This window comes from Manacus candei, unplaced genomic scaffold (genome assembly GCF_025592945.1).
Source record: "Manacus candei isolate 608988 ecotype Guabito, Panama unplaced genomic scaffold, ASM2559294v1 h1tg000028l, whole genome shotgun sequence".
Taxonomy (NCBI): Eukaryota; Metazoa; Chordata; class Aves; order Passeriformes; family Pipridae; genus Manacus; species Manacus candei.
This window is the reverse complement of record NW_026138076.1, coordinates 11,417,627-11,441,182: the sequence shown is the minus strand read 5'-3', so window position 1 is coordinate 11,441,182 and position 23,556 is coordinate 11,417,627. Positions and strand designations below refer to the sequence as shown.

At 39.2% G+C, this 23,556-nt stretch overlaps 1 protein-coding gene across 5 annotated transcripts in view; it reads right to left on the bottom strand.

Annotated features, from left to right (window-relative positions):
• TRMT9B (tRNA methyltransferase 9B (putative)) overlaps positions 1–23,556 on the bottom strand; it is a 120,431-nt gene that overhangs the window by 12,527 nt on the left and 84,348 nt on the right. For 3 of the 5 annotated variants that reach the window (XM_051790339.1, XM_051790341.1, XM_051790337.1), the window contains one exon: positions 17,926–18,078. Coding sequence is in view for 1 of the 5 variants with exons in the window: in XM_051790336.1 (XP_051646296.1) it covers positions 9,858–9,886 (29 nt within the window). In the remaining 4 variants the exon portion in view is untranslated. Of the gene's footprint in view, positions 1–9,857; positions 9,928–14,863; positions 15,049–17,925; positions 18,079–23,556 lie in introns of those variants that run through there. The other 2 variants (XM_051790338.1, XM_051790336.1) reach the window with 2 other exon arrangements.

The window sequence follows — 23,556 nt, the reverse complement described above, 5'->3', positions numbered from 1 at the left end:
TGAGAAAAGATGAGCTATGTGAGAAAAAAATTAATTATTTAAAAATATAATAAATAATGTGAGCTCTCCAAAACACGTCCTACAAACATTATCTTTCTAATTTTAAAAATGGGAGTTAATCTCAGTGATTGAAAACCAATTAACATAGTTCAAATTAAGTGTGTGAATGCTAACAGAATAGTACGTAAGACAATCCGTTTCACTGGTTTTATATACTCTGCTATGTAAGGGGTTGGGCCAAATTGTTAACAATTGTCACAGTCTGTTCTGACTCTAGTATCTATAAATATCGCTCTTCAGAACATTTATGTTGAATTTTTTCACAATCTTTACTTTCTTTTTTCTCCACAATCCACAATTTTCTTTTATAATGCGCTAACTCTCCTTTTACCAAGTGAATATACATAAAAATTAAATTCAATAACAGTATAGTACATTCCTAATAGACACATTTTCAGTGTCATTGAAGCGTGTAAAACTAACAGACTGAACACCAGAAGTAGACAGGATTGCAACACAGACTTCTAATTATATTACATGTGCCAGAAGTTACTCAATCAGAACTTTTTCCAGAATGCCATTTCAAGTCATGTTGTCAAACAGAATGGGTTAGTTGCAGTGATTTCAAATAAGTATTCCTTACAGTCAAAAGCCCACTCTTTTTTTCTTATTTGACCCTTAAATAAAACAAATTGAGTGTTTCATGTCTCCAGCTATCTGCCTTCTCTGCTTCAAAAAATACTCTATTTTGTTGTTCAACTGCCTAGGAATCCTCTCTATATAAGTAGTAATTCCAAAGACTAATAATCATTTCTTTTCTTTTGTTGTCTGATAAGCTCCTTGCTCTAGTTTACATTTCATGTTTAGTTACTACATGGTTCAGTGCATCTGAGTGCTTTCTTTTATTTTTGCACTTGAAGTTTTTTGTTCAATCTTTGCAGTTCTTAAAACAGAAAAAGGAGAATGTTTTCAACCATTCATACAGCATTTCAAATGTTCTCTGAACTGAAGGTTAATTTGACTATTTTAGATAAACAAAAGAGCCAACTTGGACTTGACTTAGAAGATGGCAAGAATTTTCCCACTGATATAATGTTATGTTATACTTTTCCTAAAATGTCTTCATTGAATTCTTATGCGGGCTTAGTTTCCTATTGAATCACAAGAACATTAAGTTTTTCCTTTAACTTTCTCATTCACTGGGACCGGCACTGAATCTTCTGCTACAAGGAGCATGCTGGAGACTTCCACCTATTACAACACTGCATAAGAGGTTATTATTTTTACATATACTTAATAAATATTGCCAAGAAAATAATTTGGTTATAATCTTAGAATAACAGTAATATACTAAAATACAAAATGCACCATTTTGTAACATTTTCCATTCCTGATGATGGTTTATATTTTGCAGTTAATTAAGACACATGTGGAAATTAGACTTGCCAGTTTGACTTTCAGTCAAGATCCATAACACTATTGGGTTTTACTTTACAGCATGGCAGGGAAATATCCTAGCAATTAACCTCTTCATTTCAATGTTTACAGAAGGCAAGAAATCTGTGTCATCTGCCCAGACCTGCAGCTGTACCACTTTCACACAAGTCTACAGTCACCAAAAAAACCCAGAAACCTAGACCCATGTAACTTAACAAGCCAATCTCAATGCCTCTATTTCTTTTTCTAAACAAAAACAACCATTACAACTTCTTTGCCTTGAAAGTACCAGACAGTGCCTCCGTTGCACATGAATTGTAGAAAATGTTCATTTCATCCAACTTCTGGGTTGTAACTTCTAGGATAATTAGAAAGTCAGTTTTGCAAAGTAGGTAATGAAAATCCAAGGTACCCAGAAATCCCACTGCTTCAGCATCTGCTCCAGTTCTCATTTAAGCTACCCAGAAGTTGTTTGGTAAGACCAGCAAAGAGGAGCAGAAGGTGGTAGTTATGGGCACACATTCCCCACGCTCAATTCTTCTCTTGCCCTTATGCTCCTGTCAAAGAGCTCACATAGAGACGTGGAGCAGAGTAGGGTGTGTGCAGTAAATTGGCACCCAGCTGTTCAGTCACTGCAGTAAGTCTTGCCAAGTCCCCAAAACATGAATGCAGCTCAACAAATGCCAGCCTCCTGCAAACAAGGAGTTTGGAAAAAAACTGAAGAGCAGCATTCTCTTCCCTTTCAGTGCTTCCTGGTTATCATGATTCGTTCAAGAGACTACAACAGGCCCTTGTTGCAGCTGATCTATTAAATGAGAAAACTGGATGAAAATTGCAGTGTCATTTCTGCTGAATTTGTGGGGAAATGGATCACCAGTCTGTCACATGTGACTGTGGTACATGAACAAACTGTTTGAAAGTAAGTAGGCTATAGTCCATTCACTCTTTCCTACACTGCCGTAAAAAAACATATATATATAAACTGAAATGTAGCAGCTTCCCAGGAGGTAAAAGAAACTGTACAAACATAATACATATTTTCATAGCTATGTATCTCTCTGAAAGTTCTCTGACTCTGAGGTAATCTAATTTCTTCCTTTTCTATTAACATTTTGCAACCTTTAAGATAACTAACTTTTCAAGGATATTGCTTTAATAAAAGTCATGTTGCTTGGATATTTTCTATCACCACCAAATACATTTAAGCAAGCGACCTTGAAAAGAAGACAACCAAAATTAATAACCCCCATTTCCAACATTTTTAAAAAATCAGGTTTGGTTTTCTGGTTTTTTTGGGGGGGGAGGGAGAGTGTGTTCAGACTTTTTTTTGTTGGTTTTGAAAGTGTCTAATTTACAATTTTCACTAACTGTGTTAAATACTTTATCCTCAAGAGGACAAATTATTTGTTGGCTCCCAGATGCCTGACACTGAAGCAGAGGAGGTAGAGTTCTGTCCAAAATCTCTGCCTCTACCACAGTCTACCTCTGCAGTTCTGAATCCCTTACAGTCCTCCTCATTTACCTCAAATTATCCCCTCTCAGTCACCTATGATTTTTATCTTCCATCTTCTTTTCATCTTTTCCATCTTCCTCCATCTACCTCAGCATGTGCTATGTCAGCACGACTATTTTAATCTGATGTTTAATACTGTGAAGTCTTGACCTGGCTCATGTTCAGTTCCTCCTTGCCTCTATTTCCAGGCCAAACGCAATACCTGGAATATGTTGGAAAGGTTTTGTCAATGGCCTTTTGGAAGCACCCTGTGATTTTCAGAGTAGTCATCAAATCTTGCATTGCTCCTATTTGTCTTGAAATCAATTGCTCTTGATTAATTTCAGCCACAGGCTTTCCTTATCTTCTTTCTTGCAACTGCCAATTTTCTCTAACCCTTTGATGAGCAGCAGGAATTCACTCAACTTAGTGAGTCAGATGTACAAGACTTCAGCCTATTAATGAGGGCCCCTCTTAGTTACACTCTTCACACACTGATGGGAATTCTTAATATCATTTTGGATAAGGACCCCTGCTTCAAAGATCTAGGAAATTCAGCTCAGTTGTGTCTCTCTTTGTTGCCACAGCAACATAAATCTGGATTACGCATGCAACTCCAGCTATGGATGCAATAACCTAATTAATCGCTGGCCTTAAATAAAACAGTATAAACCACAAGGGCCAAGTCTACATCAATACCCTGCTCTCAGCAATAACATGTGCACCTATACCATGTACTCCTAATTAAAAGTGGGGCAGTCCAATTTGCATTCTCTCCCTTCATCTGCAGAACAGGAAGAACTACCTATTCAATGAGAAATGCTTCCAGTTTACTTTCCAGACTTACCAGTCTTTTCATTCAAATGGAAGTAGATATGGAAAACTAGGTGTACAGCCCTAATAGTCACCTACAAATCACAGTATTTTTTTCCACACGAGGACAAAAATCCAATTCATGTCCAACAGCAAAACCTCACTGCAGCCCTTCTCAAAAACAAACCCAAGATTTCTTTATCAGAAGGAGTGATTTCATTAGTGTTGGTAACAACTTGGTCTACGCTGATATATTAAATGGCTTCCAATATGAAGCATTTCGCTATACAGAACAGTTATATTAGTAAATAAAGGATAATGAAACAAAATAATAGGAATGCTGCCATGAATAGTTAAATTAGCTGCAATGAAAGTTTAGCAAGAGGATACAAAAGGGGATGATTTGCTTACATAAGGCTGACAACTCTGGTAATTAATTTCAACCATGCGTGAACCTTATCATCCCATTAAAATGGGATCAGAATGCCTGAAATCAGAGCAAGGAGAACTCCATGCAGCATATCTAAAATCTTTCTGAGCAAGAAGTACTGATTCAACACCCTTCCTCCAGTAAAATTTCGGAAAATCTCGAAGTGAAAAATAAAGACCTGGGACACGTTTGACAAGAACCAGTGTTAGTTGAGACACTCACTCTGAAACAAGCATTTTAAAGTAATTTCCTTCACTGAAATAAAGACACTATCACTCTATTTTTTCTTACTAAAAAGAGATGGAACCTTATCCTAATGAAACATTGAAAGGACTGCAAGATCTCTTGCAAAATCTTGGGAAAAAAAAGATAATGGTTCAAGCTCTTGTTACTCAAAATTGCAAACATTCACTGTCACATTCATTTTTTTTAGCTTTATTTTCCAGTTCAGACAAAATCTAGTACTATTCACTGCATATTCTTGGATCAGTTAATCATTTAATATTCCCCTTGCTGTTGTACATTTAGAGTCATGGTCTATGTAGCTGAAATGCTGCACCGTAAACATTTATTTCCGTTTAGTACATAAGATTCATTTCATTAGATTTATTTCATTAAGTACATCAACTCAATTCTGTAGATAGGTAACATTCTGCTAAATGACAATGCAAAAACATGGACCCTTGGCCATTAAAAAACCCTGAAAGGAGGAGCATGCTCATGCAGAAGTTTCACAATCCCTCCAACTGTGTTCATCTTTACTATCACATCAAAACTCACAAATCAGCTCCCAGAAGACAGTCTCTTCCTACCGGAGTCCCACAGAGTCAAAAATCCATGGTGCTAGATGTGCACTGATGTGCATCTTCAGATCCTGCACAGAAACACTCTGTACAGACATCAGAGAAGAAGGGAGGGCTAGGAAAAATTTGGCCTATTAAGCAGGAAGGAAAATCCAATAATAAGTGGTGCTGAGAACAGAAAGTGTTTAGGTTCTTCTTCTTCACTGTTCATGTTAATTGGCACCAAATGTTACTATATCAGTGATAAAGGGACAAGAACTTAGGTAAAGAATAGGTTGGGGCTTTTAAAATAAGTTAAGGGTTTTCAAAACGACTAGGCTTATAACCAGTACTTAAGTAATTGATTGCACTGGCCTCAGATTAGCCAGTCTCAGAGCCATAAGAAATTAGTTTTGAGAAACCATGGGCAGCATGTACAATCCCTGGTCTTATGATATTCTAGTAAACAAATTAGGGACAGTTGGTTTAGATGAAATACAGTAGAAAGTTTGGTACCATTTGGAAGAGGATATTTAGTTTGTAGTTACCAAAATTCACTATCACACTGGAAGGATACCCTGAGCAAGGATATGCTTTGGACACTCCTCAATAATTTCTTTGTATGATGGATTAGAGAGTAGGATTATACCTACAGATGGACCAAACCATCAGAGTTCAAATGCACTGGATAATGGTATCAGAATTCAAGTGTTTAAACAGATCGAAAGAGAAAAAAGCAAAGCATTACTTTTAGATAAGAATAACCAACATCACAAAGACTGAAGGAGGCAGGATGGGATGACTGGCAGCAGTTCTACATAGAGAAGTGGATCTGGGTGCTATAACATTTCACAGATTTGACACCATACATGCTATGGTGTTATGGTGGTTTTTGCAATATACTGTTGCAGGAAAAAAAAAAGGATCAGCACACAGAAACAGGGCAGATCCTCGCAAGTTACATAAAACTGTTGTTCTCCTACAGTCAGCACTGTTGGCGTATCAGTTTGAGCATTATGTTCAATTTCAAGCAGGAATATTACAGAAAAGAACAATTTATCAGATTGTGTATCTCTAAGAGATCAGAAATCAAGTAAACCTGTGGGAAAGAAATATGTTTCAAAATGTTTGTCCAGGATGAGAGAGGACCATCTCCTCATACAAGAAGGGCTGCAGCAAAGTGGGAGGGAAAAACTTGTTTTCCAAAACTGAAGGGTAGACAAAAGTTAGTAGGCTTAAACTACTACAAGGAAGATAGACATAAGGCATTTTAAACATAAGAAGAAGGACAGAAAAGCACTGAAAATTACTGTAGACTTGTCTCAATGGGATCTTAAAAACATAAGTCAGTTAAGCACCTGTCAGGAAATACTCTGTGCCCTGCATCAGTATCGCAAAGCCTCTGGCCATGTCCCCCCTACCCATACACTTTAAATGCAGCTATTTTCCTTCCTTGGTCACTGTATCTCTCAAATATTTGTAAACAGTTATCTTGTCTTCTCTCCTTATTTACCAGCAGTTAAGCAAGCATTAAATATTTAGTAATTTTCATCCTCCCTGATGAATCAGTCAAGGTGGTCTTTTACAAAGTATTGTTGCCATTCTCTGTATCCTCTCCATATGTCTTCATTCTTCATGCCAAAATATATTCACAGGAATACTTGATTCCTGAATGTCATCCTACAGTTCTGGAATTATAGTTTTCTAAATTTCTTCTGTTTCTTCAGACTCAGGGTTTGCATTTAGAGTATTATTTTCAATTGGATTAGTTTTAATTTATGCAGTATAATTCTTCTTTTTTTTTTTCCACTCATTTTTGTTGGTGCTTATGTGGTACTTCATCTAATATACAAAGCCTTCCCAATTAAAACATTTTACAAACTGACTTAGGTAAGACATTCAATTACTTGAAAACACATCTTCTGCTGAAATCTTAGTGACAGAAAGATAAGCAGTACATTATCAAGTAGAATCCCAAATTGAGGCTATTAATGGTTACCTTTGATCCCAAGATGAAACATAAAATGTTGCAGAATCAATTACAGTAATTACAGAACTACTAAGTGGTTTCTCTTGGTACATCTCATAAACTACTCTTGATTATCACAAGCTTATTACATCTGAACATATAATTTCCTATCTTAAAATATTCATATACAAATGTATTCAGTGTTCAGCATACTCACCAAACACAGTTTCAAAAGAAGGACAGATCTTGTGGCAGTGTTAGGTATTAAATTAACCTAAGTAGATGACCACCAGAATGAGAGCAAAGACAGTATTACATTTTTGTTATCCTACAAAACTAAAAAATCTGACAGATAAGCTTTTTTTTTTTAATTGTTAGTTACAGGAAGTCATGTATTTACATTTGGTTTCTTGAAAAAGTAAAGGTGTCTCATATGTCTTTGAGGCTAGTGCTCAAAGACAAAAGGTTATCTTAAGCACTCTAACAGTAATTGGGTGCTTACGTAGCTGACAAAGGCTTCTGCAGATACAAAAGTAATCCTATCAGGATTCAGAGTAGACACAGAAAAACTGCATTATGTTGTCACTAAAAGGTTGAGGTGTAACCCTCCATGAAGTGCCTGGCCACTGTCACCGACACAGGTTCTTCCAGTTGTAGCTGTAGTAGACTAAGCAGTGTGAAGGCCTAGTGGTCCTGTAGTCAAAATCCCTAGAAAGGATCCTTGGTGTTTATAAATCACCAGAGCTTCATTGAAAGACTGTTTCATTTTAAATGCTTTGTAGTATGAGTGATACCTTTTTACATAACTTGGTATTTCTAAGCCTTCTATTTTAAGGCTAAGAAAGGACTTCACACAATGCAATTTTTCCTGATCAGCATGGAAAGGAAAAGCTCTCTGAGGGAGCTGAAATTTCATTTAAACACTACTAAAGTTCTCCATTTGGAAAATATTTATTTACTGTGGCCTTTTTAGGTATATTTTCTTTTCCTTAAAATCAGTGTTTTCCAGGAAACTATTGTATGATGGGGAACAAGAGTTGACGCCTACAAAAATCATTATCTGGAGCATCAAAATAAATATTTTCTTAGAAGAAATTTGGGCCACAAGTAATTAATTTTTCCAAAATTACTGCATGCTAATATTTTCTTCAAAATGGAATATTTTTCAACAGTAAACCACAAACCAAGTTATACAATGCCTTTGGTCCAGCTGTGTTCTTTTGAAATTTTTCTGAGGAAAAAATAAGGCAGGATTCAGTGTCATATGAGTTTTAGTCAGCTACATAAAGCCTGGCTATGACAGAAGTATTTATCTTATTTTTTAATAGTTAGACTTTTTTCTCCCAGTAATTCAGTTGATATTTCTGCTTCCATTTATGAAGATACATACATAATTTTTGAAGTCCCAGTGTCTTTACTCTTAAGCAATTTTAAACCAAAGGACTTTGTTTTTTCATTCTAAAATTATTTTATAAGCATATGGAAGTCTAAAGTATTTTTTCAATCTCTCTAATCTTCATAAATCTAAGTGACATGCGGCCCTCAAGACATGGTTTTCTGGCACACAGGATCATCTCATCTCTATTACTACCTATAAACTGACCCACATATACCCTGGTACTGCAAAGACATGAACATCTGCTGTAAACCATCTTACCAACCTCAGGTAGCCTATTAATAATAACTAAAGGCAGGAATTTGCACATAACATTTTTCAAGACCAAGTCTTATACTGTTTGTACTGTCCCATATTCTGATTCATCCATCCAGAACGGACAGTAGAATACCTGCAAACCTGAGTGCGTGGGAAGTGTTTATCCCTTGATGCAGGGCTGATTTCCAACTCTGTTCAACGACATGGTCTATAAGAAGCATATATTACTGAAACAAATATATACTCAAATAAATATACTGATGTACTAGACTGAAAACAAATTACTAAAACGAAGCGAACCCCCTCCCTGGGGTCCATTACGGGGCACTAAAAAGTCCTAAGAGGACCAGTTCTGTTGCTCATAAAGAGGCTGCTGAATGTTTTTCTTATCTCTTCTCGAGTTTCATGCACAAAATCATAAACTCCAGCAGCACGCTTCACCTGAACAACTATATCAGCAGGGAATGTCATCCTGTGCACTACATCAACACAGCAGGGCTGCTGAAGTAATTCTGCCAGAAATTCTTTGCAAAAGAAAAGGAGCGGGCAAGCTGACTCCCTGAGGTCTGGCTGCTCCCACTGACGTTCAGTGGGAATGAAAATCCCTTTACAAACATTCATTAAGCAGTGAACACTCTGCAACGCTGAGGGCTCTATGGGGAGGCAGTACTTCGGTATTTAGAATTTTCTAGGAAAGGAAAAAAAATAATTATAAACTATTATGGCTTAGGATTGCTCCAGGTCATTGGTTAAGACTGTTTGCCAATGCACAGCGCCTACTTCATTTTTAATTAATCGGCGACCACGGAGAAACTTACTATTTGTCTTGCAAATTCCTCCCCCCATTCTCCCCCCTCCCCCGTCTTGCAGAAACTCCCCTCCCCAGTTGCTACACCAATTTCAGCGCCAGCATCCGCGCTAGTTCCCAGCTCTGCAACCCGCGGCTCCTTTCAATTAAAATGGGACATGGGAGAAAGCGAGGGGGGGGACGACACGTGTGTAAAAAAATCAGTTCAATCTCGAAATCCTTCCCTCCAGGGGTGGGTCAGCACCGGAGGGGCGACTCCCGGCTCGGCGGGCAGTGTTTTTAAGAGGATCGTCTCAATTTGCAAAAATGTGCCGCGGCGCTTTTTTTGGATGGTCTAAGGTTGGGGTGGGGTTTTTTGCTCTTCCTCGCCTCCTCTCCTTTCTCCTTCCCTCTCAGGCTAGCCCTGGGCGGCGGGGGGGTTTGCCCTCCGCATCCCCCCCTCCTCCGCGGCCACCTTCCCCGCGTTCCTCACCTGCACCCGCGGGGCGGTGGCGGCTCCATCCCGATCCCGCCGCGGAGGCGGTGCTTGGCCGCGCCGGGCCGGGCCGGGCCGGGCCGCGGGGGGGCCCCCGGCGGAGCGGTGCGGAGGGGAGCCCTCCCCGCGCCTCTCCGCCGGGGGCCACCCCGATCCGCGGGTCCCGATCACTCACATCCCCGCAGGCAGGAGGAGGGCGGGGAAAAAAAAAAAAAAAAAGAAGGCCGGGTTATCAATTCCCTGTTAACTCTTCTCCTTGCGGTCTTGTCTTATCCCTCGGGCGTCTTCTGCGAGGAGGGTGGTGCTGATGGAGATGATGGTGGCAGTGGGATGCTCCGTCAAGGGAGGGGTGGGGGGGGGAGCAGTAGGGTCCCCGAGGTCTTCTAAACCTAGGTTGATGGGAGCCGTGCCGTCTCTGCTGGTGGCAAAAGCGGCCAAGGAGGATTAGCCCTTGCTCATTTAAAGGTTAAGCTCAAAGCTAACCTTTGTGACTCGGTCCTGTCTGCAAGTCTTCCTATCTTGTGAGCCGTGAGAGTGAACAATTGCTTTCTCCCCCTACTCCAGCACGGATTCCTTTTAAAGCAGTCTAAAAATGGCAGATTGTTTCTATACTTTCATATACTTACAGGTGTTTATTAGACAAGTAGACAAACCACCAGCCAGGACACCGATACATATAGCACTATAAACATGAGCTAAAAAGATAGTCCTGTCTCAAGACCTTATAAATTACATATAAGAGATGACGGATAAAAAAGGAGGCGATGAAACAACACCAGCTAGTATGACAGGGAGGGAACTCAGCACAGCATTGCACAGAGTACTGAAGGTATTGAACTATACGCTGTTACACATAGTCTTTTGCTCAAATCAGCTTTAAAGGTACCAGGAGACAAGATTATGGGGAACATAACTGTGTATTGATGGGATTTTCAAAACTTCTAAAGTGACTCAAGAACTTGCATTCCTTTTATTTTGACAATCCCATGTGAACTAAAGGATTCAGGGGAAGATTATAAGGATAACATGAGAATAACTACACTGAAGACACATAAACGTAATGTTTGTACCAAGCCTAATAAATGTACCAAAGTCATGGAGTATTGAGGAAACTTTTGGTCTCCATTATCAAGGTATCGGACAGCTAAATAACAATTAACCATCTTAACACCTCCAAAGAGCTTTGACTAATCTATAAGACATGAATATCCTTTACAAACATTGTGTTGACTTGTCCCTGTTATTCCATACCTCCATGTACATCTGCTAATTTAATTCTGTAATGTAGAGTCAGCTAAATTGGCTGGCGCAGACAAATTAGGGTCTGCCATTCCCACACTCCTTCAGATATCTTTTTTGCATGGTGAGGTTATATATGCTGTATTCTTCCTTCAGGTTAAATTCCTCAAGTGTGAATACCACCTGGTCCATGTTACTTGTTGACATAATCATTGACTTATTTTAAAAGCTCTTCAGTTTGAAATAACTGCCTCAAGTTCAACCTTCTTAGAAAAAGATTCTGATGTAGACTCTTGAAACTCTCCTGTGGTGAATTCACACAGACTTTCCCCTTACTACTTAATCTTTTCTGGACTCTCCTTAAAACTACAATTATATATTGCTCCTATAGATCCTCTGCACACTTCCTGCTTCTGATGTGTTTGAAACAGATGTTAATCATGTAACTTAATGCAATTTAGGTAAAAAAAACCAACAAATTTACTAAGGTCTCATCATGGTATACAAATTTAGGTAGAATAGAAAATAGAGTACTTTTTCCTTTGAAGTACTATGCATCTACATTTACATAATAAATTGCAGTCCACAGCAACCCCTCCTCCCTAAACAATTAAAAGACCTCATCAAAATCAATTTTTTCTATATTAAAAATTATTTAGGTCACTAAATTAAGTGACCAAAGGTTGTGAAAGCCAGAAGGCTGCCCATGAAACCTTAATTCAGACCTCTTGTGCATGTGTATTGTAACCCTGTACTTAATTATGAGCTTGTCTGCAGAACACCAGGCTCAATTTGGAACATTTGAAATTTTGTAGTGGCAAGCATGTGAGACTGGCTAATTATGTCACCTCCTGTGTTCCCATCCATTTATTCCTTTACTCACTAGGGTCTCTCTTGTGCTCATCCATGATCATCTCTCAACGTGGAGATTTCTCCTTCCCCGGCCTGTTTGAAACCCTTACCCTTAGACAACCACTTTAGTAGTCAATCAGGTAAAGTTTGTTACCATAGGGTCACAGAAATTGCTAATTATTCCTTCAAAGGTTATTTGTGATTTTTCTCCAAAGTTGAGAAAAAAAAATTAAGAGGAATAAAAACAAAACAGGAAAAAAAAGAGATTGAAAAACAAGGAAACAAAAGTTTCCAGGTTGAAGCAGTAAAGAAATAAGGAATTGGGGTCAGTCTTCCTGATATCACAGACCTGTCTTCTTACAAAGGATCAGCTCTCAAATTACAAGCTTTACAAAGAGACAGTTGTAGCTGAAAGCAAAAGGAAGCATTAAGTTGTCTGATGCCTTGGAGGGGAAGGATCATGATGTATTTATAAATAAAGCTGCAGTGTGTCAGTGGACATTCTAGAAAACTGATGATTTTGTTTTTAGTTTTGTGATAAAAACTCTACTTTCTGGCTGCTTCTCTTGGAAGAAGGCCTCACCGGGCCAGGTTGGTGAATTTGCTCTTCCCATAGAATTATGTTACTGTCAAACTGTAATGTTGTTTTAAAAAGTTTTCCAGCAGAACTAACAAAATTGAAGCATTGGTGTTTATGATACTACTGCACAGTGCACTAAAAGCAGTATTTCCACTCATTTATGGGAAATTTTAGACCCGAAAAGGTTAAAGCAATAACTATTCAATATTCTTTCTTTTTTGGAACATGAAAATTCAAAGAAAATTTGAGCTAGAAAAACATATTATTTTCTAAATGAAATGGAAATACTGCTTTTAGTCCACTGTAGTAGTATCACAAACAACACTGTTTCCATTTTCCAGTCAATCTCAATATCACAAAACTTATATTTTCAAAAGAGTTGCTAAAAATGGTAGTTATTCTCCTGAGTGCTTGTGTCTTTCTGACCCTTTCTTTGCAATCATTAGCAGTATAAACTTGATTTCTTAAGTAAAAATCAGATTGTCTTCTTGTTATTTTCTTCCAGGAGTTTTAATAATTTAAAAAAATCCTCAAAATTGTGATAATACTCTATGAGGAGCCGTGCTGCAGGGTACAATGGATTTATTTTGAATGGGATAAGAAAGCACAACTAATTTACCAAAAGTAAGGCACATTAAAGTGCAGTAAAATCAAACACTCATGACTTGAGGAACAGAACTGCGCAGATATTTTTTCCTATAGGCTTACTATGGAGGCAAGTTCATATCGTGGGAGATTTTTAATGTGTGGCCTTCAAAACCTACCACACAGAGCTGCTGTGGGGATTAACTGGTTAAGATTTGTAAAGTGCTTTGAAGCTTATAAGGCATTAAGTTGCATAAGTGCTAAGCACTATTATTTAATACTTAAGTATTATAACCAAGCTTTACAGGACAACTCACATTCACCTCACTAGAACGAGTCTTTGTGACTTCACTACAGTTGTCGCAAGAGGTAAAGCAAGCAGAACAGACCACAACAGAGGGAAATTCCTTTCTTGTTTCACGACCAGAGACTAAAGAAAGATACAACTGTAATGGTGTTGTAGAAAAATTAATTGAAAAATAGTTATTAGGAAATGCTATAGTAGAAATCTATATAAAAATGCAGGGCTCCTTAAGGTGCCAGTTCTGTCATTTGTACTTAAACTATGTTCTATCTTACCCAGGCAGACCCATGGACTATTCTCCCAGAAGTACAACTCCAAATCCCAAACCCATAGCTGAGTGACAGTAGGGATGGGTAAAATTTGTACATTCTAAGTTATACTCCATGCATGTTTTAGCTTAGTTAAGTGAAAAATTTGGAAGAAAGATGAACACTGACTGTTGTCTTTATCAATCAGATTGAGAATACCTTTTTTTGATACAGTTGCTTTGTTGAGTTTAATTTTGGTATCAACCTTCTTCTCCCTTGTTTTGTAATGTCGGTTTTCCATAGCAGAAGTCGTCATTGGTATTTTTGTGGTAGCAAAAGGACAAAGCACTGGTTAATAAAATAACAATGCAAAACAGAGATAATATGATGTAATTTTGAGCCAAAGCATGTTAGAGACAGAGGAATAGAAGTGTTTCAGGACTGCGGACAGGCACATACTGTAGAGGCTAGGGTGGCATATAGTGGACCTTGAGCTGCATCCCAGCATCTTGAAGTCACAAAGACCTTATTGGTATGCAGGGAAGGAGAGTTTGGTTTATTTACCTTACAAGGACTAATTATTATTCAATGGCAGTGTCTTTGCAGGACAAAACACTGAGTACTTAACATTTCTTGTCTCTGCAACAGCGCTGCAGACATTTCACAAGGACAGACTTTTCAAGTATATGCATTTCCTCTCTGTGGCTAAAAACAAAGATTACTTTCCTATAGTGTTTTGACATTTTGATCTGAGTTTAAGCATATAATACAAATTCATTTCACTGAAAGTCTCCAGTATGTTCTGAAATTCAGCTTTAGAGATAAGTAAAGGTAAAAGAGGGAAAACAGAAAGTGAATAGTGTGCTTGCACAACAGAGATTCATGTCCTTTCCTGGGTCAAGGAAGCTGCAGGCCCCTAATGCTCCTACTTCTCTTTGGAAAGCATATACTTCGCTTCCTCTATTAAATTACCAACAATCATTGGTAATTTAACACAGACCAAATTATTTCTCCCAAAACACAAATAAACTCCACGAAAAAGCCAGAGTTCAATTTAGCTTTCTAGACACCGATCTCTGGCACAGACTGCTTTAATTTAGACACAGCTTAAAACAGACTAGAACAGTGCAGTTCAGAGAAAAGGTTGTACGGTGGCAAGTTTGACTCTACACACTCTTGTTGCACAGTGTCTTACCAGGCTTTTGAACAGCTGTCCCAGGAGATGTGGGAAACTGGAGATAGTACACTTTATTCAGATTCAGCTCCTTAAGCTCAAATGTGTTTGCTCAGAGATTCAGGGCTTCTTTGTTCTCAGCAGGTTTTGTAGGTTTTCCAACCTTTTATCTGAGGCTCCGCTCACATCCACAGTTGCTCACCCACCTCCAGGGTCACAGTAAAAGTGAAAAAAGCAACACAGCTGTAACATTGTTTTATTTTGTCTTTTTAGGAACCTTTTTCTTTGAGTTCCTTACTGCCTTCTGTTTTGTTTAAAGATTGTTAAATCATACAATGGCAGCTGTTCATTATTCATTTTAGATTCAAATTATGGGTTAGTTACACTGTTGCTCATACCAACAGTAAACTACTTGACCTGCATTAGTATTCTTAATGTTCATTTTGGCAAAAGTGAAATTATGTTTCTGAAAGAGCAGACATTTATCAGGTGCATTATAAATCTAGTTAGAATTTGAAAAAAATACAGTTGGCTCTTCTGACGCCTGAGTTACTGAGCTTGAAAGATACAGTGACTGCTATCAATTTCACATTGCAGACCATCACACACACAGTTTGGAAACAGGTGTATGTGGCTCAGTTTTCATATGATTTTACTACAGCGAACAAGGAAAACTTAAACACTGTAAAAATAGAACCATCAACAAATGTTTTCAAATGTTGCTTAAAACAGTGTCTGGTGTGCAGGACACCAAAAAATACAACAAGCAAACATCCCATCAGTCCCTCCATGCCATGGATCACACACCACTAAAAGGTGGTACATAAGTTTCATGCTGGCAGTAGCCACATGAGGCTACACAGTGGACAGTATTGAAAGATAGCACGTCCACAGCCTCCTCGTATTCACAGCAGACCAAGATCCATTACAGCAAGACCATGTATGTCTTTCTTATCTTTTCCTTTTTTCAGCTGGCAGATGTGTTTAGAATAGGACCTTAAATATTATCCTTCTCTGATGAACTATCTACCTGAACTACTGCGAATATGTCAGATCTCTGGCATCCTAAGCTCCCAGCAGAAACTATTTTCCTGGGGCTGTGGAGTCCACTGTTTTTTCTCCTTTATCCCTAGAGCTACTATTCTTCCCACATACCCACATCCTATAACTGTCAGGACCAAACAGACCATGGCCCAAAGCACTGAGCTCTGTTTTCTTATGCATCTACTTATTTCATGGGGGGCAGAGGGGGTCCTGGGGAGGTTAGTCTAATTTAACTCTTCCTGATCACCAAGAAGCAGAAAATATATGTGTTGTGCTCCAGATAGACCTTCTAGTCTAAAATGAATCAGGGTTAGGAAAAGTCTCACTTTAGCTGCATATGTTTATAATGCGAATTTCTATCCTAAGTAGAGAAAAATGTTCTCTCTTGGCAAGAAAAGCTGTTAACATCAAAGAGTCTGAATTTGAGTTCTCAATATTTCTAAACTTATTCCCATGATATTCCTCCTGCATACTCAATCCAGTAAAAAGCTGAAAATGTTTCTTCTGCTCCTTTGTATTTAAAAAGAGATTGATGGAAAGGAATTTTTTGCAAGCAGTATTTAGAGATGACTCGTAGATCCATTATATTCCAGGATCTTTTTCTGGTCCTTTACCTTTGCCCATTTTTAAGTTAAAGTAACAAAGTGAAATGTCTTATGGTTCATTGCAAATATAAAACTGATTTTATCTCCCTTCTTTTCAAGTTTAATTTAGTTTTATGAAAAGATATTTGGGGGAAAAAAAGGAACAAAAAAATGAAGAGAACATTACTAAAAATAAATTCAAGCAAAGAGCATGTGATGAAGAGTTGCAGAGCCTTCTCAGTCTGGAAAAACAGACTTAATAAAAAATGTGCCTTTTTCTCAACCCTATAACAATTAACTTAATATTAAGTACAAGCTTCTTAAGATCTGGGGAAAACTCCTATTATTGTTATAGGTCCCTCAACAGGGGGATGGGATGGGCAAATCTCTATCCATGTTTATCACATCCTCACCAAAAACTTGTCTCTCAATCCCTTCATTCCAGAGTCTAGCTTTCTGCACCCTCTTATGAGCAAGAGGAAACTCAGATTTACCCATGCAAGTGGAAATGGAAGTGAGTACTGAAGAACAATGAAGTGTTATTCTGGAGAGCACACCTCAAATATCTTTCTCAAAGGCCATCTCTAACTTCAAATAATATCTTGTTCACAAAAGAGGGTCTCCATCCAATGTTATGATAGATGTCTGATTCAGCGATCAGAAAGTCTTCAGAATTCAGCTTTGTAGGGCTGAAGAACAGACTGTATACCATATACTACCCAAAATCTGCTCTCCTAAATCCCTGTGCCCCCTCCCCAGGCCACAGAATTGCAGGTGTGCAGGTGTATGAAAGCACCCATAGGCTATCCTCTGGATAGGAATTAAGTCAATTATTAGGTCCTGGGAATCTTACTCTCTTTCTGTATCTGAAACTTTTCAATACACTGTCCAAGAAGGAGAAAAGCCTTGGGGAAAATCCTGACAAGGCTTCTGAACTGCTATTACAGCCCTTCCAGTTTCAGGCTACTTGAGGTTTAGGCAGAAAAGAACACAACCTCACTCAGAAATTTTTTATCTTCATTCCACGTAATAGCTCCCTCAGCCTTTCCTCCCAAAAAGACCTGCACTGAACAGGGGGACCCACTGCAGTCACAGCGGCAGTAAGCATTGAGTTGCTATCCTGCTGGCTAACAGCTTTCTTGGGTGGCAGTTTTAGTACTGGGAAATGGAATGATGGAACTAACTGCATTTTGAAGAGAGTTGCCCGTAATTTCCAGCTGTGTCTTTAACAGAGGTTTCCACTTAATTGTTGACAACACTTTTCTTTTCTTTTTATAACAAATCGTCCTTCTGAATTTCACTTTTCATCTTGAAGAGGCACTTTCTTTATTTCACTAAAGCTGTAGGTTCACTTTTCTTATACCTCTGAAGCGGGATCCTAATACCAGTAAGACCACCCAAAATACACAACAGAACTTCAGTAAACTTTGAAATGGCTAACCATTTTAGACTTACCCATACAGCTAGCTCACTTTCTGAGGACTTTCAGATTTCTCCTTTGGAAGCAAGCTGTTGTCGCCAGCAGGGAGGAGAAGCAAACATGTTTCTCTGTTGACCTCACTTGGAGTGTTTAGGCTTTAAGAGAGTGACCAGTAGCAGGAAAAGCACCTGGCATAAGGAGTTAGAAAGATGTGGTTAAAATGCAGTACTCCCAACATCTTTAAATTGAAAAGCTGTGTAAAATGTTCTTCTTGAGCACTAGTTGATTTTAGGTCAGCATTTCTATGTTTCGACAGGAATTGCAACAAAGATCAGAAGGGAAATGTCTGGTCTGTACCAGGGAGGGTCAAGATGCTGAGTGTAATTGCTCTCAGAGAAGGACAAGGAGCAGGGAACTGCCTTACAGGAAAAATGCCCAGCCTGTGCTCTCCTCTGAGCCAAGCTCAGGATTTGTCTGGCAAAATCATAACCAGCATCTGCCAAAATACTGCAGGAAGCATGCTAACAGCTATGACAATGAAGAACAGTGGCTGAGCCCAAGCCCCCGTTTTTCTTTAATTCTTGCTGGTATAGACGTAGACCAAGATCCTATTTTCCTAAAAAGAATCCTATGTCCTGCTATCTCTGATGAGGCTTCAGCTCAGGCATATCCACCCCTCACAAACAAAAGCCATGTAAGACATGCCACAAAACAGATTTTTCTTTCCAGATCCAGTAGATTACATTGAGGCAATTGCTAATCACCTTAATGGATGACAAGCTCTGAAAGCTGCTCACTCATGGAAAGTAATGAGTTAGTTGAAAACCAGAAGGAGGAATAAAGCTGTGACTAAAAGAACACTATGGCAAGAATATTCCTGCTCTTATTTCTTATTTCCTATTTTCTACAGCTAGAAAATATGCTTCTGCTTGTACAGCATTATGATCATGTATCATTCACAATCTTTACAGCTATCTCATGACTATCTTCTTACTGTAATGCAGACTTTAACCTTCTCTGGATATGCTTACACAGTAAATTATTCTGCTTCTACCAGTTTAACCACTACCAAGCACACTTGTCACATAGCTCTGCACTAGTTCTGCATCCACAGTGCAGATTTTTAGAGCTTGCTAACACATCTCTGCACTTGGACGACATATACAATTCCCACTAAATCAGACAAATGGATGCTGCTGAGCCATCTGTTTGAAGATATGTTTAGTTATATAACCTAAGTTACAAGTATTTCCTCACAAATAAAGATATCTCAGCTTAGATGGCTACAGAGAGGGGACTGTGCACCTGAAATACCCCCACAAGACGGGAAAATACAATGTAGGAACTGCACAAGATCTGTGCCCTTCTGCAGCAGTTTGTGGAGGCCTGGCAGGATCCCTTAGGTCATAACGAATGGCACAGAAGTCTATACTTAGACTAATGAACTGAACCCTACTGTCTTCATTTGAGTGAATGTCTAAGATCCCTTTAGTCAATATGAGATCTACTCAGACCTATTCTGAACTCAGCTGGAGTTCAGAAAGCAGAACAGATGGCAAAATATAGGATTTATGAATATTAAGAAAAAAAATATTCTTTTTGGTCGATTCAGAGTAAGAATCACAAGACCAGACTCTGTTCCCAAATTTGCACTTGCTACTAATGTGAAGTGCCCGTTAAGATTCTTGTGTTGCTTTAATAAATGCTTACAATCAGCACAACTAGAAATTTGACTTGCTTTCCTTGGTATATTACACAGTGATGAACTTTATATATTTGTGGAAGCATGTCATCATGGCTAGGTTTCGCGAATGAAGATTTGGGAAGGACTCTGCCCACACTTGCTACAAGCACGGTGGTGGTTAAAAAGGCCAATATGAGAGAGACAAGATCGGTTGCAAAAGGCACAGCAGAAAGACTCCTTAGGTGGTATCAGCAAGACACGATTCTTTCTGCGTTGTCTTTTCTCCTTGAGAATGATCCTGCGTGCGTTCTCAAAAGAAGCAGCAGCGTTATAGATGGTGTGTCTCCAGACCTCCCAACTGGAGGTCAGAGTAGACCAGTGATGATGATCAATATGGCCAAGGCTGAGATGTTGCTTTAGGGAGTCCTTGAATCTTCTCTTTGGGGCTCCTCTCTCATGGCAGCCAGTGGCAAGTTCACCATAGAGCACAATCTTAGGGAGGCGGTGGTCCTTCATCCTTGAGATGTGTCCTGCCCAACGCAGTTGTGTTCTCAGCAACGTGGCCTCAATACCTGTGACTGCTGCCTGTTCTAGAACAGATGTATTGGTCACATAATCTGACCAGTGGATGTTTAGGATTGTACAGAGGCAGCGTTGATGGAAGCGTTCTAGGAGTCGCAGGTGGTGGCAGTAAATGACCCATGATTCAGATCCATATAAAAGAATAGCACAATGGCTCTGTAAACACTGATCTTTGTACTTTTCTTCAGGTGTTTATTTTGCCACACTCTTTCATGGAGTTTTCTGAAAGCACTATATGCCTTTACTAATCTGTTGTCTATCTCTCCGTCAATCTTACCATCCGAGGAGATGAGGCTACCAAGGTAATTAAGTTGTTGGACTGACTTGAGCTCTGATTTGCCAATGGTGATATGGGGATGAAGGAAGACTTCCTGAGGTGCAGGTTGATATAGAACTTCTGTCTTCTTTAAGCTGACTTCCAGCCCAAAGAGCTCGGCAGCCTCTGCAAAGCAGGATGTTAAACGCTGCAGAGCTGCTTCTGTGTGGGCGACAAGGACAGCGGCGTCAGCGCAAAGCAGCTCTCGGACAAGATGATTTAAGGTCTTAGTGTGGGCCTTCAGTCGCCTTAGGTTGAAAAGGCTTCCATCAGTACGGTATCGAATGTAGATACCATCCTGATCATTGAGGTCTGCTGCGGCCCTTTGGAGCATCATGCTGAAAAAGATTGTGAATAAGGTTGGTGCGAGAACACAGCCTTGTTTCACACCACTGGTTATTAGAAAGGGCTCAGAAAGTGCATTGCCATATCTGACTTGGCCGTGCTGATCCTCATGGAGTGAGATGATCATTTTAAGGAACTTGGGGGGACATCCTAAACGTTCCAGAATCTGCCATAGACCTTTTCTGCTCACAGTGTCGAAAGCCTTGGTGAGATCAACAAAGGCTACATAGAGACCTTTGTTCTGTTCCCCGCACTTCTCTTGCAGTTGTCTGAGAACAAGCATCATGTCTGTGGTACTCCCGTTGGCTCTGAAACCACATTGGCTTTCAGGTAGAATTCCTTCTGCTATAGTGGGTATTAGTCTGTTCAAAAGTATTCTTGCCAGGATTTTGCCAGTAATGGAGAGCAGAGTAATACCACGGTAATTTGAACAGTCTGATTTATCTCCTTTCTTCTTATACAAAGATGATGACTGCGTCACTTTGTATAGGCGAACTAGGTAGTTCACCTAGTTCCCAACAGCGCACCACAAATTTGTGAAATTTAGCATGGAGTGCTTGGCCTCCGTGCTTCCAGACTTCAGGTGGAATTCCATCAACCCCAGCTGCTTTGTCAGTTTTCACCTGCTGTAGGGCCTTAAGAGTTTCTCCCATAGTAGGGGCAGTATCCAATTCATACTCCACCGGTTTTTGCGTAATGTACCGAATTGCTGAGTCTTGGACTACACGACTAGTACTGAAAAGAGTCTTAAAGTGTTCAGACCATCAATTCAGAATGGAGGTTTTATCTGTCAGAAGCGTTTGACCATCTGTGCTGAGTAGAGGGCTTCAGACCTGATATGTAGGCCTGTATGCTGTTTTCAGGGCTTCATAGAATTCTCTGTAATCACCCATATCTGCGCATAATTGAGATTTTTCAGCTAGATTGATCCACCACTTGTTCTGGATGTCACGAAGTTTCTGTTTGAGTTTATTTGCCAATATTTTACTATTGTAGAGAAGTAGGACCTTATAGGTCCCTATTTAGCATTTCAATTTAAAAAAAAAAAAAAGACACCTCTGATAGATTCATCTCTGTTAACTTGGTAGCTAAAACCAACTGTCTGACCAGGTGTACTTACCTACCTAACAGTACCTACCTACCTTTCATATGGATAGCAGGCAGCTCCATCAGGCAATTTGTCCCACTCTAAAAAAGGTGGGATCATCTGCCTTCCAGGGGTGTATCATACTGTCTGCTAAAAGGTTAATTCAACAAATAAAATTGGAGCTCATGTTTAATGTGCCTTAATGATGTGCTCAGGTGACTCTGGTCAATTAAGTGGAATATAGCCCCAACAAAGCTATCTGATTTGAGTAAAAAAGATAATTAAGTGCAAGAGTAGTGTTTTATACTTCTTCCAAAACCAGAAAGATAGTAAAAAGCAAATGCAGGGGTAGATTTCACTATCATCACTCACATTCAGTAGTGCTTCCTAGTTAAGTTGTTCCTGGTTACCAAATCAAACCCATCTAAAAGAAATTTAGCAAAACCAGCTGTTTGAGAGTAAACATAAATTATTGACATAGTTCATATTTGGATGACTAAAGGGAGAGACCAAGTTGTTTATCCAAGGACTAAATTTAGACTCTGTCAATCAGAGTAGGCTACTTAATACATCTGATGATTTGAACACAAGTCTCAAGTCTCCCTTGCTCTGTATAGTGCTATATATCTGCCCAGTTACAAGCCTGAAGTGCTTCTGCTAGTTCAGATAATTAAATTTTAAATCTAATGTTCATATGAATTTTTAACCTGCCATGAAAACCCAGGGCTCATAAATCATTTACAATAACACATGAAGGCATTCTTTGCCATCTCTGACCAATTTGTCCCTCAGATCAACAAAAATCCTTACAGAACTTTGAGATAAGCTAATATATGCCTTTGTAAAATATGCCTTTTTACAGATCCAGAAAAGCTGGCTCTGCTTTACATGAAACACTTACATAGGCTTACCAGCAAAGATGGAAGGGGAAGTGGTACATATATACTCCTTAGGAAGGACCATCTCAAAAAAGAAAATATAACATCCTTAAAGGCTAGACAGAGAAAGTTATTTTCCTTGACCATAAGAAGTATGGCGCCACCTGACCTAAAGAACAGTCTTTGCTGTCATTACTGCTGATGTGGTAAGTTCGGTCTATTCTTTTGTTGGAATACTCATTTGTATCACCTTTGGAAGAAGGAACAGGCAACTTGGAAGGACTTCAAGAACATTGTGATATTATGCAGGGAGAAAATTAGAAGGGCCAAAGCCCAACTAGAACTTAACCTCGCTACTGTGGTAAAAGACAATAAAAAATGTTTCTATAAATAACATCAGCAACACAAGAAGCCTCTCCAGCCTTTACTGGACGCAGAGGGAAACACAGTGACAAAGGATGAAGAAAAGGCTGAGGTACACAATGTCTTCTTTGCCTCAGTAAAGTCAGTAAGACCAGTACTCAGAGTATCCAGCCCGCTGAGCTGGACACATGAATGGGAAGCAAAATGAAGTCCCCATAATTCAAAGGGAAATGGTCAACAACCTGCTACACCACTTAGACCCACACAAGTTCACGGGGCCAGATCAGATCCACCCAAGTGTACTAATGGAGCTGGTGGAAGTGCTCATTGAACCAGTTTCCATAATTAACTAGCAGTCCTGGCTAACTGAGAGGTCCCCATTTTCTGGAGTTTAGTAAATCGGATGCTCAT